At 39.8% G+C, this 13,088-nt stretch overlaps 1 protein-coding gene across 5 annotated transcripts in view; it reads left to right on the top strand.

Annotated features, from left to right (window-relative positions):
• Positions 1-13,088, top strand: part of rnls (renalase, FAD-dependent amine oxidase) — an 89,078-nt gene that overhangs the window by 1,592 nt on the left and 74,398 nt on the right. For 4 of the 5 annotated variants that reach the window (XM_077201220.1, XM_077201219.1, XM_077201217.1 and 1 more), the window contains exons 2-4: positions 2,508-2,613; positions 2,746-2,891; positions 7,353-7,514. In XM_077201220.1, the coding sequence (XP_077057335.1) occupies positions 2,508-2,613; positions 2,746-2,891; positions 7,353-7,514 (414 nt within the window). The remainder of the gene's footprint in view (positions 1-2,507; positions 2,614-2,745; positions 2,892-7,352; positions 7,515-13,088) is intronic. The other variant, XM_077201218.1, reaches the window with a different exon arrangement.

Here is a 13,088-nt window from a genome sequence, read left to right as displayed (position 1 = left end):
GAATGGCTCGGAGACTGAGGCCTTCCGCGACCTCAGGAGTGCCACGGACCTAGCCTTGCGTGCTACCAAAGTTACAGCACAGGCTATCGGGAGGAGCATGGCTAGCCTCGTCGTGCTCGAGCGCCACCTGTGGCTGAACCTCACCGAGTTTGAAGCGAACAGGATGGTTTTCCTCGACGTGCCCATCTCCAGCTCCAGTCTCTTCGGCCCAGCGGTAAAGGGTTTCTCATAGAGGTTCACAGAAGCTCAGAAGTCGTCTCAGGCCATGAGACACTTTCTGCCTAAGCGCTCGAGCTCAGCATCGAGCAGGCCTAGATCCTCAGCCTCAGCCCATCTAGGTCCCTCAGCCCGCCCTGCGGCTGACACCCACCGCCACTCACGGCCAGCTAAGCGCTACACGTTTCCTCGGCACCAGGGCCCTGAGCCAGCGCTATGTTGAACCCTAGGCCTCCGAAGACCTCCTAGCAACAGGGGTGAAAAGAGAGGGCTCGAGTCTCGGACTTGCCGGACCACCGGATTGGTTAGCGGTTAATAAACAGAACTGCATGCGTCTTGTGGAAGAACGTTGTAGCCTGAGCTACTTCTCTCTGTTGTCTATGAAGAGTCACCCAGATACTTGGCTACTCCGCAGTGGTACGACCTGAACCAGGCTAAAATAGTCTGAATATAACAGGGCTATTCGCTTCAGTTCGTTCGCCGTCCTCCTCGCTTTCGAACACGGACCGAGACGAAAGTGAAAGCAGATGTAGCGCATCTACTTCGCGCAGAAATAGCCAAACTGCTGTGCAAAGGGGCCATAGAACCAGTACCTCCTTCTCTGAGCGAGTCAGGCTTTTACAGCCGTTATTTTTCTCGTACCCAAGAAGATATCTTCTACGAGATACCTCGTACCTATTTTAGATCTGAGATATTTGAACAAAGCACTCATGAGACGGCCGTTCAAAATGCTCACGACCAGACAAATCCTCGCACAAATTCACCCGAGGGACTGGTTTATCTCTCTCGATCTGAAAGATGCATACTTTCAGATCCCGATAGTCCCCCGTCACAGGCCATTCTTGAGACTTGCCTTCGACGGTCGGGCATATCAATTCATCGTCCTCCCGTTCGGCCTGTCTTTGGCACCCCGTACATTAGGAAGTGCATGGATGCGGCTCTCGCCCCCTTGAGAGTGAAAGGGCTGCGATTTCTGAACTATTTGGACGATTGGCTGTTTTTAGCACAGTCAGAGATAGAACTGTTATCTCACAGAACAGTGCTTCTCAGCCATCTGGAAAGCTTGTGCCTCACGGTCAACTGGACCAAGAGCTCATTACTGCCCAGTCAGTCAGTTTCCTTTCTAGGAATAGAACTTGGAAACGTCAGGGCGCTGAGGGCTTACATTACGTGCTCCGCCTCTTTCAGGCGTTCGAAACAGCTCTTTGTCTCGGTTGGTGGGCGCACCAAGGGTCTGGCCGCCTCGAAACAGAGCCTGTCCAGATGGATAGTGGAAGCTATCGCATCTGCTTATAAGTCTAAAGGTCTGCAATGCCCCTTGGGCATCAGGGCGCATTCCACCAGAGGCGTGGCCTCGTCGTGGGCTTGCTCCAGCGAAATTTCCATTCAAGACATTTGTGATGCGGCAGGCTAGGCCTCTCCGTCCACATTTGTTAGGTTTTATAACCTGGAAGTTCCTGCCTTGCAGGCTAGACTTCTGTCAGTGTGAGCGGTGTGTGTATCCTGCCCAGATTATCATGCGCAGACTACTCTCACGCGACGTAAGCTCTCCTGGTTGAGCTGCACTATATGGTGAATAGTTATATGGACCAGCGACACCGCTCTATATACCCTGTATGTGCTTATAACATGTGCTGGCCCGCATTGCTGGCCACCTGTTTCGCACTTATCTATGTTCCCTGGGAATCCCTGGGACTCATGAAGTGGAGGCTGGGCGCGCACGGCGTTGACAATGGGTTCCCGTAGCGTAAGCAAACTTACGCAATACGAGAGAACCTCTTGTAAGAGAACGTACTCGGTTACATACGTACCCTCGGTTCTCTCTAGAAGAGGGAACGAGTATTGCGTAACCAGACCGTGCAGGCGCCACGAGCGATTTTCGCTTCAGCTGATGAAACCAGTGACGCAGCCTCCGAGCCTGACTTTTATACGCTAAGGCACCCCCATTTTGGCTGGCTATGATGCATAGAAGGCGCAAAGTGCCCTCATTGGGTGTGACGTCACGCGCGAGGCTCGTGGTAGGCTGTAGCAGTTACTGCACGGCAGCCAATGAGCACGCAAGATGGTCTGCTCTAGGTCTGCAGGCTGCTGCACTGCGTTGACAATAAATGCAAAATTAAGGATAGTTTTTGGCTTCAATATCTCAAGAAAAGATGACTTTAGCCGTAGCGTAAGCTAACTTACGCAATACTCGTTCCCTCTTGTAACTGAGTATTTTTTTTAGATCTAAAGATTAAAACAGCATTTTAATGTTTCACATTGATCGGACCTGATGATATTTATATTTATAGGAGGAAGAATGACCACAAGCAGAAGTCCAAACAATCCTTCATGCACGGTTGACCTTGGTGCTCAATACATAAGTGCCACACCATACTACGCTCGTATTCACAGCAGGTGGGTTACTTCTCAGTACTATATGTGCTCTGTATGGTGTGCATATCATCTTTTGAAAATATACTTTTTTTTTGCTTTATGTTAATAAAAATATTTGCTTCTTTTCACTAATGCATTTTCTTGTATTTTTAGTTTTTATGAAGAACTCTTAGCACAAGACATTTTAAATCCTCTCGTTGCTCCTGTTGAAGACATGATGTCTAAGGAAGAAGGAATTATGAACTATGTGACGCCCCATGGGGTCTCGTCCATCGTCAAACACTACCTCAAAGAGTCAGGTAGGTCATTTGAATTCAGGTTCAACTTATTTCCTAGCATTTCATTTCTGATTTCTTCTTCTGGTTCTGCTGTAAGTCATATTGATATACACTAACGTTCAAATGTTTTGGTGTCAGAAAGAATAAAGAAATTAATACTTTTATCCAACAAAGATGCATATAATTGATCAAAAGTTACAGTAAAGACATTTATAGCATATTTCTATTTTTAATAAAATGCTTCTCTTTTTTAATGTTATTCATCAAATAATCCTAGGAAATCTAAAAAAATATTAAGCATCCCAACTGTTTTCAACACTAATAATAATAAGAAATACTTCTTGAGCACCAACTAGGCTAAGCATATTAGAATGATTTCTGAAGGATCATGTTACACTGATGACTAGAGTAATGATGCTGAAAATGAAGCTTTGCCATCACAGGAATTAAAAAAATGTAAAATATAATAAAATAGAAAACAATTATTTTAAATTGTAACAATAATTCACAATATACTGTTTTTACTGTGTATTTAATAAAGAAATGCAGCCATGGCAAGCATAAGAGACTTTTAAACCTGCAGTTTTGTATCAAAAATTATTATAATGCAAATATACATTTCATTTAAAACATGTATTAAAATAGCAACAAAAAAAATGCTATTGCATAAAGTTTTTTTTTTCCATCAGGGTAATTTCACACAGAAACGCTTTTTATGTATTCACACAGTCAGAGAAGCAAGACAGATTAAATAACCGATTTTATTGCTGTTCATAAAGCAGCTGTTTTTCATCAGCTGTTTAATAACAGAAATGTGCTGCCAGAAAATTATTTTTGGGTCAGCAAGACCTGAGTCTTCCAGCTGTTTTGTTCCATCTAAATATTACCTTTCTAGAAAAAAAAATCTGATTTCCTAGAGAGAGCACAGAAGAATTTGGCCAGACTGCAAGCTGATTTATGAACTCAAATATCACAACTCTTATTCAATATTCTGACTGAGTCTTTAGAAACAGTTCAGAATGTTTTGCATGTGAACAATAAGCAGCAGTCAGATGGAGCTGCTTTAATGTAGCAACATTGTGAAACAACACAATTCAACACTTATTCAAAGATGAGCAAAACAGTAAGGGATTTGCATGAATTTTGTGAATTTTGTGTATTTGCCCACTATTTACCACCATTTCCCTGATGTTAATTTCATATACTGATGTTTTTTTCTGTCACCTTAAGCCCTTCTTAAAGGAGAACTCCGGGCAATTTTTAAGTTAATCTTGATCGTTAGACCTTTGTGAGTACTGACTATAGAAAAAAAAAACGAACCGGATTGGTGCTTGCTACGCGGAGCTGCGACCGCGAATGCCCAGAGCTCCCACCCAGCTAAAACAGCAGCTATGGGGGCATGGACATAATGAGCATTTTTGAGCCTCTTAACAGACACAAAATGCAATTAAAATGAATCTCGAGGTCATGAAAAGGAAGACGATGAAAATTTAAGCTCTTATATTTTCGCATTCTGTTGCCACAATTCGGAAAGGCACAAACACGAACCATTTCTTCTTCACTTGTAAGCAACTCTGATCTTAACTCGTCGCACATGATCAACGCTCCTCCCACCTGGACATTGTTTACCTTTTTGCGGCTACAGCACGGGACTGCAGCGCGAGACTACAGCTTGCCGTCTAAAAGACTATTTAGGTGAGTTGAAACAATGGCTAAGTTGCTAAACGCATCTTGTTCACATGTAGGGTCCCTGTTCATGTTGGACAGACATTTTAATTGCATTTTGTGTCTGTTAAGAGGCTCAAAAACGGTCTTTATGTCCATGCCCCCATAGCTGCCGTTTTAACTGGGTGGGAGCTCTGGGCATTCGCGGTCGCTGCTCCGCGTAGCAAGCACCAATCCGGTTCGTTATTTTTTCTATAGTCAGTACTCACAAAGGTCTAACGATCAAGATTAACTTAAAAATTGCCCGGAGTTCTCCTTTAAGCTTAATTCACATAAGATATATTAACTGGAATTGGGTTTCTTTTAGGGGTCTTATGATATATCCTTATGGATGCAACGAATGCCTGTATTGAAAGCGTCCTATATTAAACCACTATACAGGTCCTTCTCAAAAAATTAGCATATTGTGATAAAGTTCATTATTTTCCATAATGTAATGATAAAAATTAAACTTTCATATATTTTAGATTCATTGCACACCAACTGAAATATTTCAGGTCTTTTATTGTTTTAATACTGATGATTTTGGCATACAGCTCATGAAAGCCCAAAATTCCTATCTCAAAAAATTAGCATATTTCATCCGACCAATAAAAGAAGTGTTTTTAATACAAAAAAAGTCAACCTTCAAATAATTATGTTCAGTTATGCACTCAATACTTGGTCGGGAATCCTTTCGGGAAATGACTGCTTCAATGCGGCGTGGCATGGAGGCAATCAGCCTGTGGCACTGCTGAGGTGTTATGGAGGCCCAGGATGCTTCGATAGCGGCCTTAAGCTCATCCAGAGTGTTGGGTCTTGCGTCTCTCAACTTTATCTTCACAATATCCCACAGATTCTCTATGGGCTTCAGGTCAGGAGAGTTGGCAGGCCAATTGAGCACAGTAATACCATGGTCAGTAAACCATTTACCAGTGGTTTTGGCACTGTGAGCAGGTGCCAGGTCGTGCTGAAAAATGAAATCAGATGGAAGCATGAAGTGCTCCAAAATCTCCTGATAGCTAGCTGCATTGACCCTGCCCTTGATAAAACACAGTGGACCAACACCAGCAGCTGACATGGCATCCCAGACCATCACTGACTGTGGGTACTTGACACTGGACTTCAGGCATTTTGGCATTTCCTTCTCCCCAGTCTTCCTCCAGACTCTGGCACCTTGATTTCCGAATGACATGCAAAATTTGCTTTCATCCGAAAAAAGTACTTTGGACCACTGAGCAACAGTCCAGTGCTGCTTCTCTGTAGCCCAGGTCAGGCACTTCTGCCGCTGTTTCTGGTTCAAAAGTGGCTTGACCTGGGGAATGCGGCACCTGTAGCCCATTTCCTGCACACGCCTGTGCACGGTGGCTCTGGATGTTTCTACTCCAGACTCAGTCCACTGCTTCCGCAGGTCCCCCAAGGTCTGGAATCGGTCCTTCTCCACAATCTTCCTCAGGGTCCGGTCACCTCTTCTCGTTGTGCAGCGTTTTTTGCCACACTTTTTCCTTCCCACAGACTTCCCACTGAGGTGCCTTGATACAGCACTCTGGGAACAGCCTATTTGTTCAGAAATTTCTTTCTGTGTCTTACCCTCTTGCTTGAGGGTGTCAATGATGGCCTTTTGGACAGCAGTCAGGTCGGCAGTCTTACCCATGATTGCGGTTTTGAGTAATGAAACAGGCTGGGAGTTTTTAAAAGCCTCAGGAATCTTTTGCAGGTGTTTAGAGTTAATTAGTTGATTCAGATGATTAGGTTAATAGCTCGTTTAGAGAACCTTTTCATAATATGCTCATTTTTTGAGATAGGAATTTTGGGTTTTCATGAGCTGTATGCCAAAATCATCAGTATTAAAACAATAAAAGACCTGAAATATTTCAGTTGGTGTGCAATGAATCTAAAATATATGAAAGTTTAATTTTTAGCATTACATTATGGAAAATAATGAACTTTATCACAATATGCTAATTTTTTGAGAAGGACCTGTACATAATGTTGAATATAAATTATTATAATGCAATGGGGGACTATTTGTGGGTCCTGGTAATGTCAAATGTCTGATTTTACCAGTAAAATGGGGCCTACAGTATCAGAATCAGAAAGAGTTTTTTTGCCAAGTGTGCTTGCACACACAAGGAATCTACCTTGCTATTGAAGCTTCCAGTACACACATAAAAATACCACAAGTCACGCAATAACATTTAAGAATAAATAAGTATAAAAAGTATATCTGTAAACATTTATAGACAACGAACATATTTACAGTATTGTGAATAATCATGAATATTTTTATTCTCATGTCTCACCATTGCCCTGTGCATTGGGTACCAGGAGGACCAAGTCCTAGCTTTTTCAACTCCACCCTTATTGTAATACCAAATTTAGCATTTTAATAAACAGTACATTTTGTCAACTGTTACCATATGTCTTAAAAGTAATTATAATAAAAAAAAAACGTTCTTTCTTTCTTTTGGGCTTGAAGTATTGCGATAATATTCTATCGTCATTTTAGTGTCGTGAATTATATCAAATTACATGAGAGTATTGTTACACACCTAGGTTTTTTTTTTTTTTTCACCATTACTCTTGTTTCTAAAATTAGGGATCATGTAAAACTATTTGCAAGTGCCATAATCCAAATCTTGACTTTTCTATGATACATAATCTTCTCCGTGACTTTCTTTGGAATTCTTTCCTTCTATGTTTCTCTCTCCTTTTTTTTCTCCTTTGTACTTCTTTTGCTATGTGCAAATTTGCCAACTGTGCCCCTCCGCACTCAAGCAGGAGCAGAGGTGCTCTACGACCGACACGTCACTCACATTCACCGGAAAGACACTTGCTGGGAAGTGTGTCACAAAGGGGGAGCATCACAGCAGTTTGACGTTGTGGTTTTAACCATGCCAGTACCCCAAATACTTCAGCTGCAAGGAGACGTGGGATCTTGTGAGTACATTACAACACCACCATAAACACAAATATACACACACACACACTTTGGCCTTCAAATTTAAATATGACTTTTGGTTTTGCTGTCTGCCATTGTTTCTGTAAAAAATATCTAGTGTAATGGCATAATTTTATTATTTTAATAGAGACAGAGCTGAATGGAAATTCGTAATAAACAAATATTCCCTTTAATGCATGGTGTGAACTGCAGTGGACAGATGTATTTTTACTTATAGAAATAAATTAATTATAAAACTGTTTCTTACATTGTATTCCAAGGAAAAATATGTTTACTACATAGATCTCCTGGAATAAAAGATAAAGGTTGATATACCTTGATGGTTCACCATTTTTGTCAGCCATTATAATTTGTCTTGTCATAAATTAAAGACAAAAAACACATACAGTACACAAACAACTAAGTTAGGGTCAAAGGTTACCTTCTATGGTGGTTTACATATACTGCATCTTTACTTCCTGAATGCTTAAAAGTGTTAGTCTACCCAAAGAAAAATAAATAAATAAAAAATTCTGTCATCATATACATATACTGTGGTCTGTGGTGCAAACCTGTATGACTTTTATTTCTCCTGTGGAACTTAAAAGGAGATATTTTGAAGAATGTTGGTTACCAAACAATTTAGATTAAAATGGACTTCCATTATATGGACAAAAAAAAATACAATAGACGTCAATGGGAACCGAAACTGTTTGGTAACCAACATTCTTCAAAATATCTTCCTCTGTGTTCTGCAGAAAAAATAAGTCATACAGGTTTGGAACGACATGATGGTGAGTAAAATTACAGAATTTTCATTTTTGGGTGGACTATACCATCAAAAATGTTTTTTAAAGTTTTTTTAATATTACCTTTCATGCCATGTGTAATATTGCTGTTTGTGAATGTAAAATGTCTGCAAAGTTTTAAAAATCAAAGTGCACGACAATTAAAGTTATTGTCTCCTAAAAGAAAGAATAAATTCTGATCTGTGGAAATGAGTCGACAGCAATTCCAGTCTCACTTCCTGTTTGTTACATACCAACGTAACATATTTGCATAATACCAGCGAATGACCTTCACTGGCAGGCCGTGAACAACGTCTACTTTGACCCGTTCTCAAACACTGTAGTTGTAGCTGAGGCCTAGAAGAGTTTGGTTTGTGGTGTCGACAGGTCGAGATGATGCTGTTTTCAGTGCTGTGAATCCACTCTGCCTGCATTTCTAAAGGATGACGACACGCGCTGGAATTGATACGGCAAAAATAACGCCATCGTTACTGTTCGTATTACTGTGCTCAAGCACTGAGGAAGCCTCTGAAGCTGAAAAATTTAGATTTCCAACACGTGCTGTAAGTGGTCGACTAATCACAACAGACTGGGCCATCTGACCAATCAGAGCAGAGTAGACTCTTGGAAAGGAGGGGTTTAGAGAGACTGAATCTTCGAACTAACCGTTTTCAGACTGTTTTTATGTGCAATGTATATTATGAAAAAATTAAAGTGTTTTTTTGACCTTGGATTCATGTAAACCTATTGTAGGAGATCAATTAGGAACCTGTAAAATAGCATAATATGGGCACTTTAACCATCTTTTTATTGTAGTCAGAGGGTTTAAATAAACAATAGCCAGATTGTATGTTCAATAGTCTCAGATCTGTTTTCAGAGTCACAGGTCCACCTCTCCGTTATATCTATTCAGTTTTGCCCTGGGCTGTTGCGCTTCAGAGACCCCATATCTCCATCTTAAACTGTTTTCCAGCTGCCACATTACTGCAGGTCTTGCATCAATGTCCAAATTGGTATTCTCAGTATGACGTGTTTGCAATGGTAAAACATAAGTCCTTAAGTAGAAATATGGAAATGGAAGAGTCGGGTCTAGGTCTTCTGGGTGTTGGAGCTTCTGAGAAACTGAATAATGCAGGGTGCGAGGAGAAAGACGCAGACTCGGAAAAAGAGCTGCATCGCAAATTAAGGGATAAATGAAAAATGGAATGAGACAGCTGAAAATTGTGGAGGAGTCGCTAGCGAAAAAACGGCACTTTAAATGGTTGTCGTGTCAAGCACAGAGCAGCAGAAGTAGGGCAGAGGCGGATGGGTCTCTTCACTGTTGATGCGCTATGAAACGGCTTCAATGGAGCAGCTGAAAAATTCATCTGAAGTGGCCTGGATGGAGATGGAGGCCATGTGATCAATGTCACAGTGCAGTTGCACAGGACTCCTCATAACCGAATGCAATTTAGAAGAGGGTCGAAACTGTAAGAGATCCTTAAAATCATGCAAAAAAATACAAATAAAGTCATGCCTAAATAATTGGCTGGTTTTCTTATTAAATACCCATTCAGATTTGGAGTTGAGGATTTTTTCCACAGAGATTTAAGTTGATTTATTCTCTGGCTGGCTCCAATGTAGGCTCTCATTGAACTGCTTCTCTGTCAAATCATAGTTATTTTAAAGACACTTCAACAAGACATGGCTTTTTGGACTTTTTTAAGTGTAATTCTGTTTTGTGTCAGCCTGTCAGGACTGTGAGAAAACCCATGTGTTCAGAAAAACACTGCTCCTGGGAGAGACATTACAGCCATTTCTTGAAATTCCTTAAACCCTTCGGATCTTTCATTTTTAGTGGGCTTTGTTTCTCATTTGTAACTTTCTTTCTTCTTCTGCATAAATCTTTGTTTTCTAGGACATATTATCATATTCAGTTGGAGGTTTTGTAACATTTTGTGACCCGGCCGAATCTATATTCTTTGGTTTGTGTTCATAATTTTAATGTAAATGAATCATCAAGCAGAGGTGCAGTTCTTATATTTAGGTTCTTCATAATTTTAGATGTAGTTATGGTGCCTTTGTTACTGAATTATGACTGAGCTGAGTATCGAGGGCATTTCAGTGCGTACAGTGTATGCCACGTCATATAGGCCTACACTATTGTTCAAAATTTTGGGGTCAATACGTTTTTTTTTTTTTTAAATAAATTTATTCTTTTATTCAGCAAGGATGCGTTAAATTGATTTAAAGTGACAGTAAAGACATTTATAATGTTACAAAATAATTATATTTCAGATAGATGCTGTTCTTTTAACTTTTGATTCATCCAAGAATCCTGAAAAAATGCCTCCCGGTGTCCACAAAAATATTAAGTAGCACAACTCTTTTCAACAATTTTGATAATAATAACTTTTTCTGAGCACCCACTCAACACATTAGAATGATTTCTGAATGATCATGTGACACTGAAGAATGGAGTAATTGCTGCTGAAAATTCAGCTTTGCCATCACATGAATAAAGAACATGTTAAAATATATTAAACTGCAGAAAAATTATTAAATAAATTGTAATAATATTATTCATTTTATTATTTTACTGTATTCTTGATCCTTTGAACCTTGGTGAACATAAGACTTTTAAAAACTTAAAAAAAAATTAACCAACCGCAAACTTTTAAACGATAGTGTATATACAACTATAATGGTTTGGAAAAAAGCTCATTCTCAAAAATGATAGTACTAACACGTAGATAAAATATGTTCATTTTGTCTTCATTGTCCTGTGCCTTGATGTCACTGTTGTAGCGGTTCTGTTTGTAGTGTCGGCTGCTGGACAGTTGGGGGCAGCAGGCAGGTATGAGCCACTGGCACTTGCAGAGATGCAATCTGGAATGATTGTTCCCAAATTGCTGAAAAAATGTTGGAAAAAAATGAATGCCTCACACTTCCTGCTTCATCACAGCACGATTCCACAGAAGTATCTATTGATTTTTAGGTCTAATTTGTGTAAAAAAATTATCAATGGAAAAGCAAAATGATTGGAACTGTTTTAATGCCAATTTTGGACGTTGAAAGAGTCATGCAAGCAACCATAACTCGAAGAATAGGTTTTTTTATTTTACTTTCATTGTTCACTCAAATCTGTGCCCTCTTTGTCAGATTCCATGCAGTTTAGTGGACAACACAAATCTAAAAAAAGAAAGAAAAAGAAAAACAAGAAAATCCAAAATGCCCCCAGAAAAACCTGTAGGTGATCAAATTCAATATCGACATTCAGAAAAAAAAAAAACTAGGCTTTACTTTGTCGTATTTTTTTATATCCACGTTGAAATTTCTCACCTGTGAGGCAAATAAAGCCTGATCTATCTATATCACAGACTTGCAAAGATATTTATTGCAAGTTATCATTTTTTTTAAATTGTTTTATATCAATGTCTGAAAAAAAGATATTTAAAATTACAGCATATATAAGGAATCACATGTTCAGATTCCACATGAATGTTGTGTATTCTCAGCTTTCAGCAAATATTGCATATTTTTTGTGGTATAATGCCGACCTGAAACATTTTTTACATATACTGTAGGATTTGCAGAAGTTTGCAAAGTGCAAAATGAGTGCAATTTAAGACGATTTAAGAAAAGTTCTTTACATGGTTGTTACATTCGCTCGTAGTTTGTATGTGGTTACAGTATATTAGCAGAATAGCCATAGAAACCAATGAAATCCAGAGCAGCCATATTTCGTTTAACCTGAATGCAGTGACAGCCACGTCCTTTCATTCAATGGACTTTAGTTTTCTCAGCGGCTTTCCATGTGCTGAGGAAATATGAGCGTGTATCATTTGCAAAAGATGAATGTACTCTGTGCGTGCCGCTGGGCTGTGGCGTGCCTGATGTGGATCGGAGCCCTCTCTGGACTTGACTCTGATTTGTTTCCTCTAATATATTACTGAACATTTTGGGTTAGCGGTTTGACAAGGGTTATGGAACATACGTTTGGGCCAGAGGTGCTTTGCCAACTCTAGTGCGTTCTGTTGCAGCCGACTTCCTGACAGATTCTGCACTTTTCTTGGCCAGAAATTCCCCTCCTTAAAGTTTGGATGTTTTTCATTGTGTTCTGCAACACTTTCTTCATTAATTCTTTCATTCAAGCTTTCTTTTGTCACTGACGTGCTCCACCAGCTGTCAGAAATTAACATGAGAGAAGTGAATCCAGCTTTTGCAAGCGCTGAATTGGAGTGACATAACATGTTTGAGCACTCTCAGACATCTGATTTCCTTCATAGTAACTACACCGTCTCTTCGGGGAAGTTTTTGAGCCTAGGACACATGCCACACGCATACACACACCCTAGCGCAAACTATGAAGAGTGCATTTTTTAACGTAAAATGCTGGGTCTGGCTCTTCCTGCACATCAGAGTATATAATCTATAACAGGTGGTCGGGCCTGTTCTCCAGCGACACTGTAATTGGTTGAACATGTACATTTCAAAATTAGAATCTGATCAGAAATCACTTCCACTTTGGCAAGCTTGCTTAATCCTATGCAGAACCATTTCTGCTTTTGTGGTTAAAGACAGAGAAGACCCTAAAGAGGAAGTTGACCCAGTGCCTATACAAAAACAGTTTAGATGTTCTGCTCTTTAACCAGAGTAAAAATTTGAGTAAATGCTCCCCAAACTATGTCGTTTTTTTATCATATGCACTACTGTTCAAAAGTCTGAAAAAAAGATTTTTTTTAAAGGAAGGATGCATTAAATTGATCGAAATTGGCAGCAAAGACATTTATAATGTTACAAATT

This window comes from Siphateles boraxobius, unplaced genomic scaffold (assembly GCF_051911475.1).
Source record: "Siphateles boraxobius isolate OS27281-9 unplaced genomic scaffold, OSU_SipBor_1 46, whole genome shotgun sequence".
Taxonomy (NCBI): Eukaryota; Metazoa; Chordata; class Actinopteri; order Cypriniformes; family Leuciscidae; genus Siphateles; species Siphateles boraxobius.
Note: the sequence above shows the minus strand (reverse complement) of the source record. Positions and strands in the feature narration are given on the sequence as shown.